The sequence below is a fragment of the Eubalaena glacialis genome, chromosome 6 (assembly GCF_028564815.1).
Source record: "Eubalaena glacialis isolate mEubGla1 chromosome 6, mEubGla1.1.hap2.+ XY, whole genome shotgun sequence".
Taxonomy (NCBI): domain Eukaryota; kingdom Metazoa; phylum Chordata; class Mammalia; order Artiodactyla; family Balaenidae; genus Eubalaena; species Eubalaena glacialis.
This window is the reverse complement of record NC_083721.1, coordinates 32,798,548-32,817,483: the sequence shown is the minus strand read 5'-3', so window position 1 is coordinate 32,817,483 and position 18,936 is coordinate 32,798,548. Positions and strand designations below refer to the sequence as shown.

The window sequence follows — 18,936 nt, the reverse complement described above, 5'->3', positions numbered from 1 at the left end:
TATTAGTATCCAGTTAGGATTATAGTAATGAATTGTTTCCTCCTCTAAAAAAAATATTTAATAATATAAATGGGGTTAATAATATCTCTTATTCTGAGCAGGTTTGAGAATTAAATGAAGTAATGTGTACTCCTCACCAAATCCGCAAAAACCAAAAAGTACAGAACATACAAAGTGACATGGTTGGTAGCAATGCTCTCATCATCACTGGTGCCTTTTAACACTGTCCCTCACTCAGTGATAATGGAAAAACAGACAGTGTTTTGAATTTAGTCACTTTGCAAGTATGTCTAAAGTTTTTGTAATGGACATATTTAAATTATAGTAACTATATACTGTTATACACTAGTTTGAAATATCTTTAAAATATCTCAGTCAAATTTGGAAGTACATTTATTTTTACTTTTAATATTTTTGCTTGTATGCATGTGTAATCCATTTAATAACAGAAAGCGTCATCCCAACGTGTCATGTAAGTAAAAGGAGGGTTTGGTTATATTCATTAGCACATGGATGAGAAACTGTAGGCAGTAGACAGAGAAGAAGTGCAAGTTAGAGATAAGCCAAATGCTAACTGTGAGGGCACTAGGCAGCAAAAAACACTTGCCCACTGGCCTGTGAAGAATATCAAATTATCCCTGTCGTGTGCTTAAGGCCAGATATCATTATTAAATTGCATATGTCTGTAAGTAGATATAGATTTTCCAAGATGTACTGAGATAGCTGTTAGTAGTCGTTTACTATAATAAATGTCTCCTTCGCTGAAGTTCAGAGATAAGGACTGTATATATCACCGTTGAGTGTAATGATTTAATCTTGTGCCTGCAGTACTACGGGATGACTTCAGACAAAACCCTTCCGATGTCATGGTGGCTGTGGGAGAGCCTGCAGTGATGGAATGCCAGCCTCCACGAGGCCATCCGGAGCCCACCATTTCGTGGAGGAAAGATGGCTCTCCGCTGGATGATAAAGATGAAAGAATAACTGTGAGTATTTAAGCCAGCGGTGGGGGACATTTAGAAATCCAACTGTGTATATCTTCACCAAAGAAAAAGAGAAAAAAGTAGGTGCTCTCAAATACAGGATGGCGTTAACTCCCATTTTCAATTCTTCATTTAAAATAAATATATTTCAATTCTCCCTGTGTTGACATAAAAATAAGTGAGGAAAATGCATGTTGTTTAGTTTGCTATTCAGTAAAAGAAGCCTTTAATTTCTACGTCAATGTCTTAGAGTTAACACTTTTGTGTATGACATAATTATTTGCATCACTTAGGGCATATCACATTTCTAGATGGTATAGTAAAAAATTATAAATAGAATTCAGAAATGTAGTATATTTCCAGAAGACTTCTTAACTCCCTTCAGAATTTTTATCTCTTTCTCCTTTTTAAATTGCTTTTCTGTTCTGTAGAGTTTGATATCATTTCTGAAAAATCAAATCTCATTCTCAATGATGGTTAATGATGGATTGATCTCATTCCAGAATAAAATAGTGTGACTAGATTACTGGATTTCAAATTTCTGCTGTGATGTGAGTAGAGAAGTATGCTGTCTGTAGTAAGTAATGATGCGTTTTCTTCTTGACAGCAGCGAATCTATGAGACTTCTTTGCTTTTTCTATCTTGAAAGGCATTAACTAAAGTACCTAAGTAAACCAACTCTCACTGATTCTATGATTGTACAACATTCTCCTTTACTGTTTTCTTTGTTCTGCACATACTGTCTATCTATTGTGAATTTATGAGCCAAGATTTAATGTTTCCCAGGAGAATGTGTGTGTAAGGCAAAGGTCACTGCTAAAGTTGTAGAAGAACAAAGTTATAACACAGACCACATAATCCTAATAAATGCTTGCACTGTTTCTGAATAACCAGTTAGCAGATTAGCATGAAAATTAAATAGTGAGGAAAAAAAAAAAAAAGAGAAGGTTGTGGTGGACAGGGATTTAGAGACCTTGAAAGAAAATCAAGCATTTTTCCTGCATTGATCCGAATTAGAATGAGTCTGTCAAATGATTTATTTAATTCTAGGAATTGGAGTGAGAAGGACCTAGCTGTACTTTTAGGAGATGCTGACAAGCCACATAGCAAAGTGAACTATATTTGGAAATATTGACTCAGGGAAATAGAGTCAAGGGAGCAGGGGAATAGAGATTCTAGGACCAAATGCTTCTCCTGTTAGTGATAACAGATTCCTTTTAGACTTATGCACAATTAAGATAATATTTTCCCCTTTAAAAACTATTTTAAGTCATTTGATGACCATCATCTGTAATTTACATTTTCTTACCCTAATAATTCAAACTCATTGAAACCATTATTATCCATCTCCTCCCTCATGTCTTTCCCGATTACCTATTTGTGTTTAATACAAATTAATGATAAAATTCTCAGCATTGGAGATGCAACATTAAACAAAACTCAGTGAATGCCCTTCTGGAGTTTATATTCTGTGGTTAATTATACAGATAAAACCAAAATAGATAGTATAACATATAGTATATTAGACTGTAATAAGTCCTATAAAAAGTAATGAAGTGATAGACAGATTAATTAAGATTGGGGTAGAATTCCAATTTTAAATAGAAATGACCAGAAATGCTCCACATAAAGATGTGAAAAAATTAAGGGAAGGAACTAGATAGATATCTGGATAAAGAGTGTTCAAACAAAATAGTAAGCTCAAAGACCCTAAGGCAGGGTGTACCTCTAACGTTCAAAAAAAACCAGGCAGAATGGTCAGCGTGGATGGAGCAGAGAGAGCAAGGGGAGATTTGTCGGAGAGAGCATCGGGGGTGACAACTCGCCAGACTGTATTCAGCCATGAGAAAGAACAAAATCATGCCATCTGGAGCAACATGGATGGACCTAGAGACTGTCATACTGAGTGAAGTCAGTCAGACAGAGAAGGACAAATATCGTATGATACCGCTTATATGTGGAATCTAAAAGAATGGTACAATTGAACTTATTTACAAAACAGAAATAGAGTCACAGATGTAGAAAACAATCTTATGGTTACTGGGGGGAAAGGTGGGGAGGGAGAAATTGGGAGATTGGGATTGACATATACATACTACTATATATGAAATAGATAACTTACAAGGACCTATTGTATAGCACAGGGAACGCTACTCAATACTCTGTAATGACCTATATGGGAGAAGAGTCTAAAAAAGAGTGGATATATGTATATGTATAACTGATTCACTGTGCTGTACAGAAGAAACTAACACAACATTGTAAATCAACTGTACTCCAATAAAAATTTTTTTAAAAACCCCAAAACTAGCCAGACTGTCTAGGACCTAGTAGACATTGTAAATAGTTTGGCTTTTCCTCGAAGCAAGGTGTAAAGCATCAGAGTTTTCTCAGCAGAATCCTCCACTCTCTGCAGTACACAGTGAAGGGCGATAATGACCGACGTGCAGAGCATAGTGGGAGTTTTTGCAGTAATCCAGGCAAAGGGGAAATGGTGGTTTGGACCAGTCTCTTAGGAGGTAGTTTGAAGAGGAGAGGTTATATTCTGGATCTGCTGTGAAGCAATTGCCGACAGAATTTGCTAACAGATTGGATGTGGCTTGTGAGAAAAAGAGAAGGATTACCTTAATCCATTGGTCTGAGCAACTGAAAAGGTCGAGATGCCATTGACTGAGATGCCATTAATTGTAGAAAGAGAAGATTTGGGATGGGAAGTATCAGGAACTCAGTTTTAGACACCGTAATTTTGAAATTCTTATTAGATATCCAAGTGTAAATGTCAAATAGGCAGTTGGAAACATGAGTCAGAAATTCAGAGTTGAGGTTGAGGCTGGAGAAAAATTTGAGTTGTGGTAGACATAACAAGTACTCATTACCATACATTCCTCCCTTCCTTCTGGGCAGGTGAAACACTTCCCAGCTTCCTTGCTACGGGACAGACCAGTTTCGCTGGTTCAGCTTCATGAGCGATGAGTGAAAATTAAAGATGTTAAATACTAGTAGGTGAGCTTCCAGCGCTCTCTCTCTTTACCAGGTGGCAACCAAGGAGGACACATGTTCCAGGACACCCAAAGAGCCTTGGTCCCTGAGTTAGGTGTAGTAGAACTTTCCACCCCATACCTCTGTCTTCCCATGGTGGACATGTAGAATGAATGAGAAATTTTTGTTGTATTAAGTCATAGAGAATTTCCTAGCACAGACTAATGTAGCCTATCTTAATGAATATGGGAGTCATCAGCATGTACATATTATTTAAAAACAGGAGACTGAAATCAGCAAGGGAGTGATTATACATAGAAAGGAAGAGAGAGCCAGGCTTTAGCTCTCGGGGGAAAAGAGGCAGAAGAGCAGTGGAGACTGAAAGGGAGCAGTCAGAAAGAAAGGAGGAAAACCCGAAGGGCAGCCAACTGAAGATAGTGCTTTAAGGAGGTGGCAGTGACTGAATCAGTTGCAGCCAGTAGATCAAGTAATGTAAGGATTGAGAATTGACCATTGGAATTGACAACTTGGTCAGTCATTAATGACCTTGACAAGAGCAGTTTCAGTGAGTGGGGTTAAAGCTCACTGAACTGGTACAAGAGAAAGTGGAAAGATTGAAATCAGACACGTTAGAATTGTATAGACAATTCTTTCTATATTGTATCTAACACAACAGTTAAAAGATAAAGGTGTTGTGGTCTCACATTTTGAAAAGTCTTAGTTAATCTTAAAGGTTTTGTTTTGTGTGTATGCACATGTGTGTGTGCATTTTTTGTGATATTAATAGTTTGAAACTGCTGTGGTAAATTTGATTTTTTTTAAATTCTTGGAACTTCCTGTTATATCATATACTGAATTAGAAGAAATGTTATGGTTTATGCCAAAGTGCTTAATTTATTAGAGGATTTTCATTTACATTTTGCTGTCTAGAAGATGTTACGCTGTAAATAAAGGGCACCAATGTCCCCCCATTAGTAGCTTATAGTCAATATAAGAACCAACTGCTCTCAGGAATCAAACAATTTTAAGTTGCAATAACCTATGACTATGAAACGATGCCAAGATGTTAATGTATAAATAATTTTAAAATCATTTAAATGGTGTCAAAATGATGATCCATGATAGTGTTCCATATGCCAGGAAGTTGTAACATCTGAAACTTTTACTGTTTCTAAGACCATCTGTGTGTTTTGTGTAAATTATGACTGTTAAACTGATAAAACACTGGAGGTAAAACACATCTATACATGCAGGGAAATGAATAGATTAAAAATCAGCAGTTTGGATACAAAATTACTGCTCTTATTAAGATCATAATTGTTTTTGTTGGATTTCTTCCTTTAGGCAAAACTAAAATTGAGTAATTAAAACAAAAACTTAAAACAGAAACAGAATGCCTGATGTTATTTCTAATTTTTTTTTTCAAAAATTCAAAGTAAATTCTTAAGAGATGTTGGTTATTAGATATTTTATGTGATTCTTCTTTCCTGAGCTTTGTTTTTGAATGATTGTTTTCATTTCTATTGTTAAAGTACTTTGCCAAATGTGTTGAGTACAGACAAACAAGAGATTAAAGCACATAATATCTTTATGAAAGACAAGTGAGGATTGCATGGTTATTGCTACAGTTTTGGTTATAGGAATTTCTAGAGTTCTTTAATGTGGTGGCTTTCTTTGTTGAAAATTTAAAGTACAACTCTCCCAGCTGTGAGAACAAAGCCACACCCTACAAAAAAGGAAAATATGTAATTGAATTGTAGCTGCACCTGTATTTTTTTGATGTTCTTAAGTCATTTCTTTTTACACTGACCTCTATTCTGAGCCAAATTTTAGGTCTATGATGATTATAAAGCAGGAAAATATAAAAAGCATTTTCTTATTTTCCTACCTGAGAGGAGAATCTTTTTGAACTTTTTTGGCATGTATTTCTTAGAATAATTTGAAAGAGGCCTTAGATGATGTTTGTCTCTAGTGTTCTTTCTTTTCTTTCTAAACCTGATTGTATTTAGAATGAGAAATAGAAGTAGTTTAACTGGCAGGCTGGATTAAATAGGTTTACTTCATATGTCTGAGACTTAGTCATAACCATTATTATTAATAAATGAATTTTTCTCATAGAGATGAATCAGAGGACCAAAGACTTCTTTTTGAGGTAGAATAACATTTCGATGTACTTTATAAAAAATGATATATAGAGTTTATTTCATTACATTTTGGAAATATTGTACTTAAAGTCAAGATTATTTTGTATGAGTGAAAACCTGAGAATGTTAAGGTTGGAGAAAACAACTAATACCAAATATTGAGAAAAAAATTTGTGTTCAGTTAAAAAACTAAAATTCCCCTTGAATTAAAGAAAAAGATAAATACAGTTGAAAGTACATATCGCAAGTAATTTCCTAGATTACAAAAATCTGAATTATGTATAAAGATTGTCCGTTACAGAATTATGTTGAATAAAAGCTGACAACTAGACCCAAAAAAGCCCAAGAAAAATTTTAGCATGATTTTGGGTTTTTGAATGGAGTGAATCATCATTGGTAAAGAGAGAAGAGAAATTTACTAATGTCAAAACATTGTGAAAAGGTATTAAGCTTATTAAAAAATTTGCCATTTATTTTATATTTGTAGACCTGGGTAGTTTTAATATTGTTACCTTGGCGAAAATTTAAGTGTGTTAAAAATCAGGCTAGTTTTGGGGAGTCACACAATTGCGGAATGCCTGAGGCATCAGTTTCCCATATCTTTTTTATTGGCTCTCTACAAAAAGAAAATGCTCCTGGTGGTAGCTACAGGAATTGCAGGCATAAAGACAGAAGGAAATAGCCCATCTCTCACGGAAGATTTAAATAAAACTTATTTAATTCATTTATAAGCATAAAAACAAATGTATTCATAAGTTAAATGTATTAAGGTATCCAATAGTACCTAGGTGGTACTAATGAGACAAGATCAACTATATGGTTTACTTCAACATATGATAAATTGGTATAGCAAATTGATACCATTATTTTAACAAAACAAAATGACAGTTGTATGTAGTTGTATATGAGATCTGATGATTTATGACTAGGAATTAAATCTTTTGACTTGGATTGATAAATTAATATTTATAGGAATAATAGTAAATCCTCAGTACATGGAACATAGTAAATATGCAATAAATATTTATGTTACAGCTCTTCTGGAATGTTACAGCTCTTGTGCTTAAGTCTATCATGAAAACAAACTGAAAAAACACCACTCTATTTTTTTCAATCTGAAGTTTTTCAAACAAATGTGTCGAGTTTTAGAAATGGTTATTGTAGGGACACCAACAATTTACTACTCTACCATAGTAATAACAATAGCTATTGTGTATTGAGCACCTGTCATGTACCAGAAACTTAATATTATCTCATTTAATCCCCTTTAAAACTCAATGAATAAGCTATTTTCTTTCCATTATGGCACACGTATACCTGTCAATTCAGTCTTATGGATAAGAGGAGGAGGAGGAGGATATTGATATGAAACCCTTAATGTAGCACTTACTATGTGCCAGGTCCTATTCTAAGCACTTTATATATATTGACCCATTTTATCTTGACCCTGTCACATAGATACTAAAATTTCACTAGTGCAGTGGTTAACTCCAATTGACTGCGGGGACACCTGCCTTTTGTTTTACTGACAACATTTTCTATAGGTCCTATAGATTTTGCTACATATATTAAAGACTCTGATTTGCTATCAATGCAAATTTCAACTCAGAATGGCCGTAACTCTTAGTTTCCGTTGTGAAATATTGTCTTTGAGTTGGTAAGGTCTGAAGAGATTAGTTCACACAGTGGAGGTTATAGTGGTTTTGAAACTAAGCTTGGTACATTTTGAGAATTAGTCCATATTATGTCCAGTAATAAAAACTGTAACATAACAAAGATCTATAAAATTTGAAGTTTGGTAGTTTCACAAACTATGGCACAGAAATGGTCAAGTTTGACCAAAGGTTATAGTTCAGATAAACTAAAATTATTTATTCTGGACACTAGAGGTCTTACCTCAAAAGATTTTAGGAGATTATCTAAAGAGGATGCTAAATGACTATTTGCCGTTTGGCATTTAGGGAAAGAAGGATTTATATTAAAAGGGAATGAGTCAGAGAATGATTTAACTGACTGTACTTTATAGTTAACTGTCCAAATTGTGGATTAGCTAGGTTCTAATACCATCAGCTGTACACACGTCAAAAGTTATTGCTGAAAAATTAAGCAATTATGAGACATTACATAAATGAATGGGAAATTAAGTCAAAGAAAATATTGATGTAGTAGCTTCACAATTTCGTATAAATACAATAAAATATTGTAAAAACTAATATAGTAACAATACAATGTAAATGGTAAGATCTGCCTGGACTCAATTCCGAAATTCCAGAGTAAGTTTCTTCAAAGTAACCTTTCACCGTCATTTATCCTGAATTATTTCATTTTAGTATTTAAAAGAAGAGCTTAAAAGACATTCTTTTCATGTTCGAAACTCAGCTTTTTAAAAAAATTTTTATTTATTTTTATTTTTGGCTGCGTTGGGTCTTCGTTGCTGCGTGCAGACTTTCTCTGGTTGCGGTGAGCGGGGGCTACTCTTCGTTGCGGTGCACAGGCTTCTCACTGCGGTGGCTTCTCTTGTTGCGGAGCACGGGCTATAGGTGCGCAGGCTTCAGTAGTTGTGGCGCACGGGCTTAGTTGCTCCACGGTATGTGGGACCTTCCTGGACCAGGGCTTGAACCCGTGTCCCCTGCATTGGCAGGTGGATCCTTAACCACTGCACCACAGGGAAGCCCTAAATTCTTAGCTTTTAAGCTAAAATTTAGAGATGAACAATGCATGCCTTTCCCATCTTTTTTGTATGTGGCTTTGTGACATAAACATTTTTGAATGACTTGTATTATTCTTTGAGATAAGCTGTGTCTTGAATTTTTAATTTTTTTCCTACCTGTCTTCAAAGCAGCATGCTACAAAATGTTTTATACGTCTCATAGATTTTCTTGTTACTTAATAGAAAAAATAATTTAGATTATAAAGAAATACTTTCATTATAAGTTATTTATTTCTATCAAATCCATAGTCCAGAGACCATTTTATTGTCAATTTCATCTACTTATCAAATAACCGTATTGAGACTTTATTCATTCTTCTCTGAAAATGTCGAAAAAATTTCACAGCATCTATGTGTTTTAACATGATGAGCAAAGGTTAATTTAGTAGCCTTTTCTTAAGGTTTTTACTTACATAGGATGACCAACCATCCTGGTTTGCAGGGAACTGTCCTGGTATTAGCACTGAAAATCCCTAGTCCCAGAAAAATAACCCTCGTTTCTGGGAAAACTGAGACCGTTGGTCACCCTAAGCCTAGATGGTTTAAATGAATTGATTTATATATGAATGAGAAATCTCATTCATACAAGGTAAATAAAATGTAGTTTAAATAGAAGAGTTGTATCTACATCATTTCTTTCATAAGCAAGTTATAGATTTGAAAATCATTAGTGAAGTTAGGAGAAAAATTCAGTTATACATAAAAAATGATTTAACACCTCCCATTCCTCATGCTAAGAGGTACAATTGTTAGAATGCAGTATGTCATCAGTTCTTTTTCCAGTCCTTTTCTGTTTCCTGTGTGTCTTTGTAGGCTTCTTTGATTTCCCTTGTTGGTGTGATATTTTGGTAAAATGCAGCTGACTCACATCCCATCCAAATCCCCAGGGTCCTCCAGATCCTCCATAAATTTGGCATTCAGCCCTCTCCTTGCCAATTACTTCCTTTCCCCCCAATTCCCACGTGTCTCCTTCCTAAGCCAGCTGCTCCTCCTCCCTTCCTTCGATTAGTGCTTTCCTCTGGTCTTCCGACTTCTTTCATTGTTCAATGTCCGTTGCTTCCTTTTCCCCTCTGCTCCCCTACAGGAAATCAGCATGCTTAATGCAGCTGATGTCATAGAGCCCCTTTTCCCTGAGAAGTTAAATTTGTGTTCCTGAAAAATAAATATGTAGTTCTGTTGTGGGAAGGTCAAAGGAAACTGGTGTATTGAACCAGAATTTTTTTCTGCCCATCTTACATAAAGAGTCATGCACATTATATATCATCTTTTTTAAAGAATAAAAATTTTATTCATGATTTTTTAAAGAATAAAAAATCTTTTTTAAAGAATAAAAATTTTATTCATGATTTAAATATAAGTTAATATGAATCTATAATATGAATCATGGGACTGAAGAAATGAGTTAAAAAGTAAATTTATATCCTATCCTACTTAATGTTCAAATTTAGTCATTGAAATACAGTATTAGTAAAATTAAACAGTTTCATATATTATAAGACAACGTTTTAAACCTATATGCATGATTTTATGGACGTTTGATCTCTATAAATTTCATCATTTCCATCTGTGAAATTAATTGTCTAATAATACCTATATTAGTTTACAGTGTCCTTGTGGGAATCCAGTGAGGAAATACATGTTATATGTCATTTTAAATGGTGACACACTCTGTATGTATTAGTAATCAGTATTCTGGTGATTATTGTTGTACCTGCCTGAACTCTGGATAAATTTAGCAATCAACAACTTGATGGAAAAGGAAAATCAGGAACTGTTTATGCCACAGCAATTTCAACTTTTCTGAATTAACAAGAAGACCATATATGTATATGAAAACAGACCCAGCATTTGTCTCATCTAAATTTCTATTTATACTGATTTACAACTGTGAGAAAATCAATTTCTACAGAATCACCATGAGTATTTAGTGCAGGTGAATATTATGAGCAAGTAAAGTTTTCAGACTAATATTGATATTAAGAAACTAATTTAAAATCCTATGTTCACCCCTACTGTGAAATGCAATAATCAACTGGGGGTTCCACAAGAGAATTAAGCCCTAATACCCTAAGGCATCCACTCTGTGTAATAAATTGACTTTTCTCCCATGCATCTAGAACAGGTCTAGTTATGTACAATTCTCAGGGGAATTGAGAAATGCTGTGATTCAGATGAGGTTCACTGGTTGAGAAAGGCTGGTTTATCTTCCTAAGGAACATCCTGAACCTTTCCAGAAACTTGTAATTCTATTTAAATAATTAAACATACACTCATCGTGTTTGGACGCTGAAACTAGAAAAAAGAAAGCCAAGCATCTCAGGCCTACCTGTGAAGCCCAAGTACTCTTTTGAAAGGATTTTAATAAACTAAGGCCTTCTCAGTTCTAGCACACAAATTAGTTTAGATGACAATATAGTTATAAATATATTTCCAGTGAGTATTTATTTGATTATTGCTCTCTAGATTTTCATTATTTGTGTGTTAGACGTGCATTTAAAAGCTTGGATACTAAGAGTTTGCAGTACCGAATTATGAAAGTCTTTGCATATCCAATTCCCTCTGCGTGGAATGTTTTGACGCCTACACCGTCTTTGTCTAACTCACTCATTTTCAAGTTCCAACTTAAAGGCAAGTTCTTCAGAGGATCCTTCTGCAAAAGCCTACTCTGCACTTCCACACTAGATTTGACTTCCTATTATCTGTTCCTTTTCCTTTTGCTAAATATTTCTCTTTTAATCTATTGCAAATCATTACTTATATATTACTCATCGAATATACATGACACATAAAGGCCAGCCGTATTCCCTCTGTCTGTCTTGTGGTTGGAGCTCAATACATATTTCTTGAGCAAATATTAAATGAATGAAATATAAATCATAATAATGTCTTCTAGTATACTCAGAACTGAAAAGTTGCTAATATGAACATACTTGATTCTATTTCCATATGCACTTATATATTTACTTTCTTATTCCCTTATAAATTGGAAAGGAGGTATCATCCACACCATTTATTTTTTTCTAAAGCACGTTTTTTTCACTGCCTTATTAGCAAGAGAAGGAAGAGATATTATACAGGTTAATTATGTGAGTAAATATATTTCTGTAAGTGTGACTTACAGATACTTACAGAATCTTAGAGATGGAGCTGAGGAGAGATGGTAAATGGGCAAGTCCCTTCATTTTTAAGAAAGAAAGGGAAGCCAGGGGAGTAGATTTGCCCTGAGTCACTTAATGGATCTGTATCGTGAGTCAGGAATACGAGCCAGACCTCTCAATGCCTGTTCTGATTTTCCCATGACGAACTAGACCTGATCACCCCTTCTCAAACAACACTTAAATTTAAGATGTTTCCTAACAAAAAATCCACAGGTAAAGTGTTTTACTGGACTCATTTCATACAATTTTGCTACTTGTTTTGGTCCTAAATTCAGTATTTCTTATCTTAGTACCAGTTATAGAAAGTGTTATTTTGGGCTTCCCTGGTGGCACAGTGGTTAAGAATCTGCCTGCCAGTGCAGGGGACATGGGTTTGAGCCCTGGTCCGGGAAGATCCCACATGCCACGGAGCAACTAAGCCTGTGCTCCACAACTACTAAGCCTGCACTCCGGAGCCCGCGTGCTGCAACTACTGAGCGCACGTGCCTAGAGCCCGTGCTCTACAACAAGAGAAGCCACTGCAATGAGAAGCCCAGGCACCGCAATGAAGAGTAGCCCCTGCTCGCCACAACTAGAGAAAAGCCTGCGCTCAGCAACGAAGACCCAATGCAGCCAAGAATAAATAAATGAATAAATAAATAAAAATAAATAAATTAAGAAAAAAAAGAAAGTATTATTTTGTATATTTTCCCTTATTATTTTCAATTATTTATCCATTGGGTACAAACGTGGCCTTGTGTCACGTTGATTAATAATTCTGTATGCATTTTTGCTTTATCAATTATGTTTTTAAGAACATATCTAAATTCATCTTAAGTGATTGATTATCTGAGATTGCCTCAGGATTTCATCCAATAAATAAAAATAAATTACAGCCATTTAAATACTAAGTTAAGGTTAACTTATGGCCATCTTGGGAAAGTCTGAAGCTCCTTTTTTGAAACTGCATTAATAACTAGACCTTGGTCACATCCTTTAATTGTTGAAAATACTAAGCTAATAATAAATATCTTCCCTATTTATTAGGCTCATAATGAGAATCAAACCAGAGCAGTGAAAGTGTTTTGAAGACTCACAATAACAGCCTTATTGTAAGGTGTTATTTTAAGTAGTGCTGTCTTGATTTTCAGTTAATGTTTATTCTGCATTGATATTAATAACTTGGAGAGGTAAGAGACCAGAGATTTTTAAGTTCAGAATGAAAAAGAACCCTTTTGTATTATTTAGTGGACAAAACAAACAAACAAACAAAAAACAACACTGATAAAAATGGTATATCCTGTTTCAATCAGTTTTTTTAAAGTGTACAAATATATGAGTCTCCTTCTGGATGCCATACACTTTTAGGGGCCTCTGTAATTTATAGTCTGCGTGCCCATTTTTGTCTGGGTCCCTTGAGACATCTAGTTGTAATTCCTAATAAAATCCTTGTAAGTCCATATAAAATGACTCAAGTACCGCAGAGAGGGTGCAAGTATGTTTGGATGCAGAGATAAAGTAGCAGAGGCTAAAGAGTGCCAGATAAAATATTGTCTAGTTTAACAAATAATCTTTGGTGACTTCAGGAAACAATATACTATAACACTTTTAATTTTCCTCTAAGAAGTGTAATGAACTTCCATATGAGTAAAAGTCCTAACATATGTGAAAAATCAGAATACTCTTGTTTGAACAGTGTTGGTATTGTACAATGTAGATTTTTTTATCCAGCTTTGTGTTAATGTTGACTGTCAGTACTCTTTTAAATCTCTCAAGATGATTCTGGCCTTCTGAATTTTTTTTCCAAATATGTTTCCTCCAAAACAGTTTTGAATATTTTTCCAAAATCTAGTCCCACCCAAATGTTAGTTTCAGGAGTGCCTGGCAGATCTGCCTAAGCCGCCTTCGGTATGGAATTCTGCCAACTCCTGAAATTCACTGGGCCAAAACCTGATGTGGATGTATACTGCTGCCCAGCATCCATGAACCTTCAGTCAGAGGAGATCTTCCAGAAAGAAGCAAGCGTCTCAGAAATTTGAGTAAACAGCTAAAAAAGAGTTATAGCTCATAATTCAAAGTAATTATCAATACAGTATACTACCAGAAGTATTATAACTCTACAGAATGAACACACATGGTCAGAGACAGAGCTCATAATAGGAATTTCTGATTAGCTTGATACCCTAACTTAGATAGCTGACTTACAAATGTTGCTGTCCCGTTTGTTTTTTCCTTATAATGCATGCTCACTCAAGCAGCTGGGTTTCTTCACTTTCCAAGCACTTTGATATATTTGATCAGGCCATTACATTTTTCCAAATAGCCAAGGACTAGTGGAATTTTACTACTGTCTGGGAGCACTTTGTTTAATTATAGGTTAAAGTAGTTTGCCAAATTAAAGGTACAATCTTCTGTGGTTTCAAGGATGGTGTTCCAACCAGTTTATTTTATTTTCAGTGTTCTATTAATCACGGATGAAATGTTTCTCTAAAGATATAGTTTTAAAATTTATCTTAAAACCTTGCTTATAAATCTTGCCTATTATTTGGAAAATATTTATATGATATCAGAGTACTTTTTCGTAAATTCTGTTTTTAAAAAGTTGACTTTTCTAAATGCTTGTGATTTTGGTGTTTGCTCATGACGGCCCAGACATAATTTTATTTTTCTGTTTACCACAGGAAGAATGAATTGTAATCTTTAAAAGCAAAGTAGTAGATTCAAAAGTGCATTTGATTGTACAGCATTCTTTCCTTAAAACATAGTTCAAAATGCAGAAATCAAAGAAAATATTTTAAGCGTTTAAATTTAAAATTATTTTTAATCTGAGCAAAGGGGTTGGGATTTCCTTTTCATAATTTATAATTGGCTAAAATTGGTTTTATCTATTTCTCCATCTTGTTCATATTGTCACTTTTAAAGAAGCTTTCTCCAAAAATAATCCCAAATCTTATGCTGAGGCTGATGTCTTCCCTAATCTAATGCTGATTCTGCATTTCTTTTGTCTAAAGGTGAGTTGTTTTAAAAGTACTAATACTCTGTTGGTAACATCTGACCACTTCAATTTTTATCTCCTTAAGCCCAAAGAATTTGATAATATGATAAATCATGCAGTTGTAAAATAATCCGGTGTGCATTAACAAAATTACTAACAGGTGGCACAGGTTTTCTCTTCTTAAATCTTACAAATCTAGGTGATCACGAAGCTCTAAAGGCTGATCACACTAGGAAAAGGCTCACGTCTAAGTCACCTTTAAGAACATCATCTTGTATGGGAAAATTTCAAAAGCAGGTGAACTCAATCTGTATAATACTGGTTGAAAATAAGGGAACTCTGTCTCCTTGAGTGGATAAAGTGTAATTTACTAAGGAATCCATTATTTCTTATTTCTTTGCCTTTTAACATTCATGGTGTCACTCTTCTCTCTCCTAGATACATCACATCACCATATTGCTACATACATCATGCTTATAAAAGATCATGTCAGATTTTCTCATCTTTATTAGGAAACCTTATAAATATTCTGTTCAAATTTTAAATACACCATAGTAATAAGTACATATTTATATGGGGAAAGAAGAGCTATTCCTCTGTATAGGAACTAACGTAAGATATTTACCTAACTAGGTTTCGCCTGCAAAGAGCACATGCATATGTGAAATGTAAACATGTACATCTTTTCCACTGGCAGCTAGATGGATTAATGGCAATTAGATTGGCTATCCCAATCACTCAGGCTTAAACATGGAGTGTAATGGATGGAAGGCCATCAATCTAACGGACTCAGGGAGGTCCACCAATAGCACCTATTTCTTCGCCAAGCCATTGGGTCTCGCAATCTATACAAGACATTGCTAATTTGTAGTTTGTAGCATGAGAAGCACAGAAAACATGAGCTCTTGTTTTCTGTCCAAAAGAAAGTGCGCTATGTAAACTTTACTTTGGATTTATGTAGAATGAACTCCAATCACTTACTAAATGATCTGGAGCAAGTTTCTGATATTCTCTGAGCATTAGTTTTCTCATCCCCAAATAGAAAAATATACCTCACCTGTGAGACTGTTGTAAAAATGAAAGATGATGCATGCAGCAATGTCATATACACAGCACATGTTGCTGCGTCATGGTTCTCATTAATCACAACAGTAATGATATTCCAGATTATTGTTTAAATACAGTAGTACATTTACAAAATTTATCACAGGTTCACTGATGTATTTTTCATGTGTTTGTGGAGAAAACTGCCAAAAGCATTTTACACTTGGGACATAATTTTTTTCAGGTTTTTCCAGTTGTTAAGTCATTTAAAACTCCTATTGAAACATTAGAAAATTTAAATGTATTTATTACTTTTGTATGAAGTCATCAGAATTTGAATTTGTCTTCCACAAGACAATAGAAAAGAGTGTACTTCTAACATAAATTTTAAAATATCAAGCCTTTTTATGAAGAGATGATGACTGAAATCAAAGAATTCCATGTATCCTACATCTCAGATCTTGAAAAATCTGATAGTGTGCTTTCTATGTGGGTGTTGAGCAAGATTCTAGAGATACAACAAACTCCTTGCCATTGTAGAACTTATATTTTATATAGAAGAGAAGCAAGAAGCATAAGATCAAGTTTTTTATTTGTTTGTTTTTGTTTTTGTTTCGTATTGACTTTATCTTGCGCCTTCATTTTCCCACTGACTGATATCACTAACACCAAAACCTTTCCCTCTACTCAATCCTGAAACCTCCTATTTAGGTTTGTATGGAAGCAACCTAGGATTCACAAAACTCTGAATTTCAAATCAAAGTTCAAACATTACAACTCATAGCCTTAGGGTTAGGAGCAATCCAAAACACTGAGATCCTTAACAGCATTAATACTTTTTGCACTACATTTTCTGTTCAGCATGTTTTTATCTTGACCGAGGAACTGAACCATTTATGGCTGAGAAGGATTGTCACAAACAAGTATCATTCCAAATGGTGTTTGAAATACTCTTCAGATAGACATTTTCTCTTTTGTTTTCACAGATAACTATAGAACTATAAGGGGCAGGGTGCATTTATTTTGATTTCTTATTTGTCCACAAGTTAACCATTAGTTCTCAGGAAATAGAAGTACATGTGGATAATTCTGAAGGTTAATGTAACACACCGAAAAGAGTTCATTTAAGCCCTAGCTCAAACCTTTCTTCCCAAGATTTTATTCTCTTCCTTACATGTGTAAATTAGCCTACTTGCTTTCTCTTAGGTAGTATGTAGATATATTTTCATTTGTTTTACCATGTGCAGTGGTGGAGGAGAGGGGGTTATCGTCTTTTATCTTATCATCTGTCCCTTATGAAATGAGGCACACATTTGCCAAATAAGAGAGCTAGGTTCCGGCAGAGTCTTGTGATCAATAAAAGAGAGTGAAGCAACTGGCCATATGGATATTGAATCTCTGACCGACCCTGTCTGATGAGCCTTGACTCTGATTAATCAATTAAGCCTGTCACTTGCAAGTCTCTTCTTGTTCTCCTTTGACTCTTTTAGATTAAAATACCACAGAATGGGAATGAGTGTTTATTTCAATTTGCAGCTACTTTAGGGATCTTCATACTTGCATAGAATCTTAATAAACAGTATTAAATGCTTTTCTTGCTTTTTTATTTTTGCAAGTTACAAATATCTTTCCATAAAGCAATTCTCCTAGGTTAATTTCTGTACTTCATTTCCATAAAGTCATCCTGCATTTCTAAATCCAAGAATCCCTTATATACTCAACCTTGGTTTGACTTTGTCTGCCATGGTTATATGTCTTCTTCATAATATAAGTGAATTTAAATTTCAAGAGTAACAAAATAGTGTCTCTGGAAAAGGCATTATCTAAGCAAGGCATTTGGTGGTGAAGGAAATTCTCACACTGGACCAAAATTGGAGAAAAGAACTAAGCATAAGAACCCATGGTGAGGAGAAAAGATTTACTATTTGAAAAGTATTTTCAGCTGGTCCACTTGTAACTCAAAAGAGCCAAGTGTTTGAAAATGAGCTTTTCTCCCCTCAAATATGATTAGCATTTGTCATCTTTATTTCTAGAGTATAGTCATAATTCCTTCATAGATTTTTATTTCAGGCTGTCCTAACAGTGACTGTATGTAAATTCAGAATTATAGCCAGATGGTTGCAAGAGGTGATAAAAAGCAATCCTGGTTTCATAGGAAAGTGAAAATTGCCCATAAGACTTTGTTTTTACCTTTAAAACAGCAGGACATTGTTTCACGAGACCTGTGAAGGAACCAGTACATTAACTTTAATGGCTAGGAACTAAATTAATTTCTCATATGTATGCAGAATACTACCATGAAATACGTAGAATTTTCAGAGGTAAAGATCAATCAACTTACTTACTTTGGGGGGATAGCTAGCAAAGGCTATTTTCTTCCCAAACCACTCTTTATATTGCCTCCTTTTTATAGGATTCACTTCTGGGTTCTGATCTTAATGACTTGGGAACCAGATACCTGGGGAATCAGCTAAAAGCCCTCACTGTTTCATCTGCTCTCCATTTCACCAGCATTTGGCAGTTGTCTGCCCCTGGTTTAGAATACGATAAATTAGAGATGGCTTTCCCGGTTGACCGGTTCAAGAAAATGGGTGCTCAAGAGAAAATGCCAAACCCAAGTCTTCATATTGACTTTGAGCCATGCTTAAGCAAGCAAAATAGGTGTCTTTTAAGGAGACTGGGTTTCTTTTTTCTATTATTCCTTGTTAAAATTGGGATTCATGGCAAGATCCTCCGGTGATATAAACTAGATAGATAGAAAGGTAATAATTTATACCTTCACAAAGAAAATCATCCTCTCCCTTTCACTAACTATGCCTCTCTGCAGGGTGGCTCCCACTTGCCTGCAATTAGCAATACAGCTCTTCCTGATATAGTTTATATCAAATTATCCTAGGTGTGCTTCTGTGGCAGCAAACAGCCAACTACCAATTTATAAATTGCT

The 18,936-nt window shown here is 34.7% G+C and overlaps 1 protein-coding gene across 1 annotated transcript in view; it reads left to right on the top strand.

Moving 5' to 3' along the window:
* Window positions 1–18,936, top strand: part of ROBO1 (roundabout guidance receptor 1) — a 380,307-nt gene that overhangs the window by 241,965 nt on the left and 119,406 nt on the right. Inside the window, exon 3 of the mRNA XM_061194033.1 lies at window positions 829–986. Coding sequence (XP_061050016.1) covers window positions 829–986 — 158 coding nt within the window. The remainder of the gene's footprint in view (window positions 1–828; window positions 987–18,936) is intronic.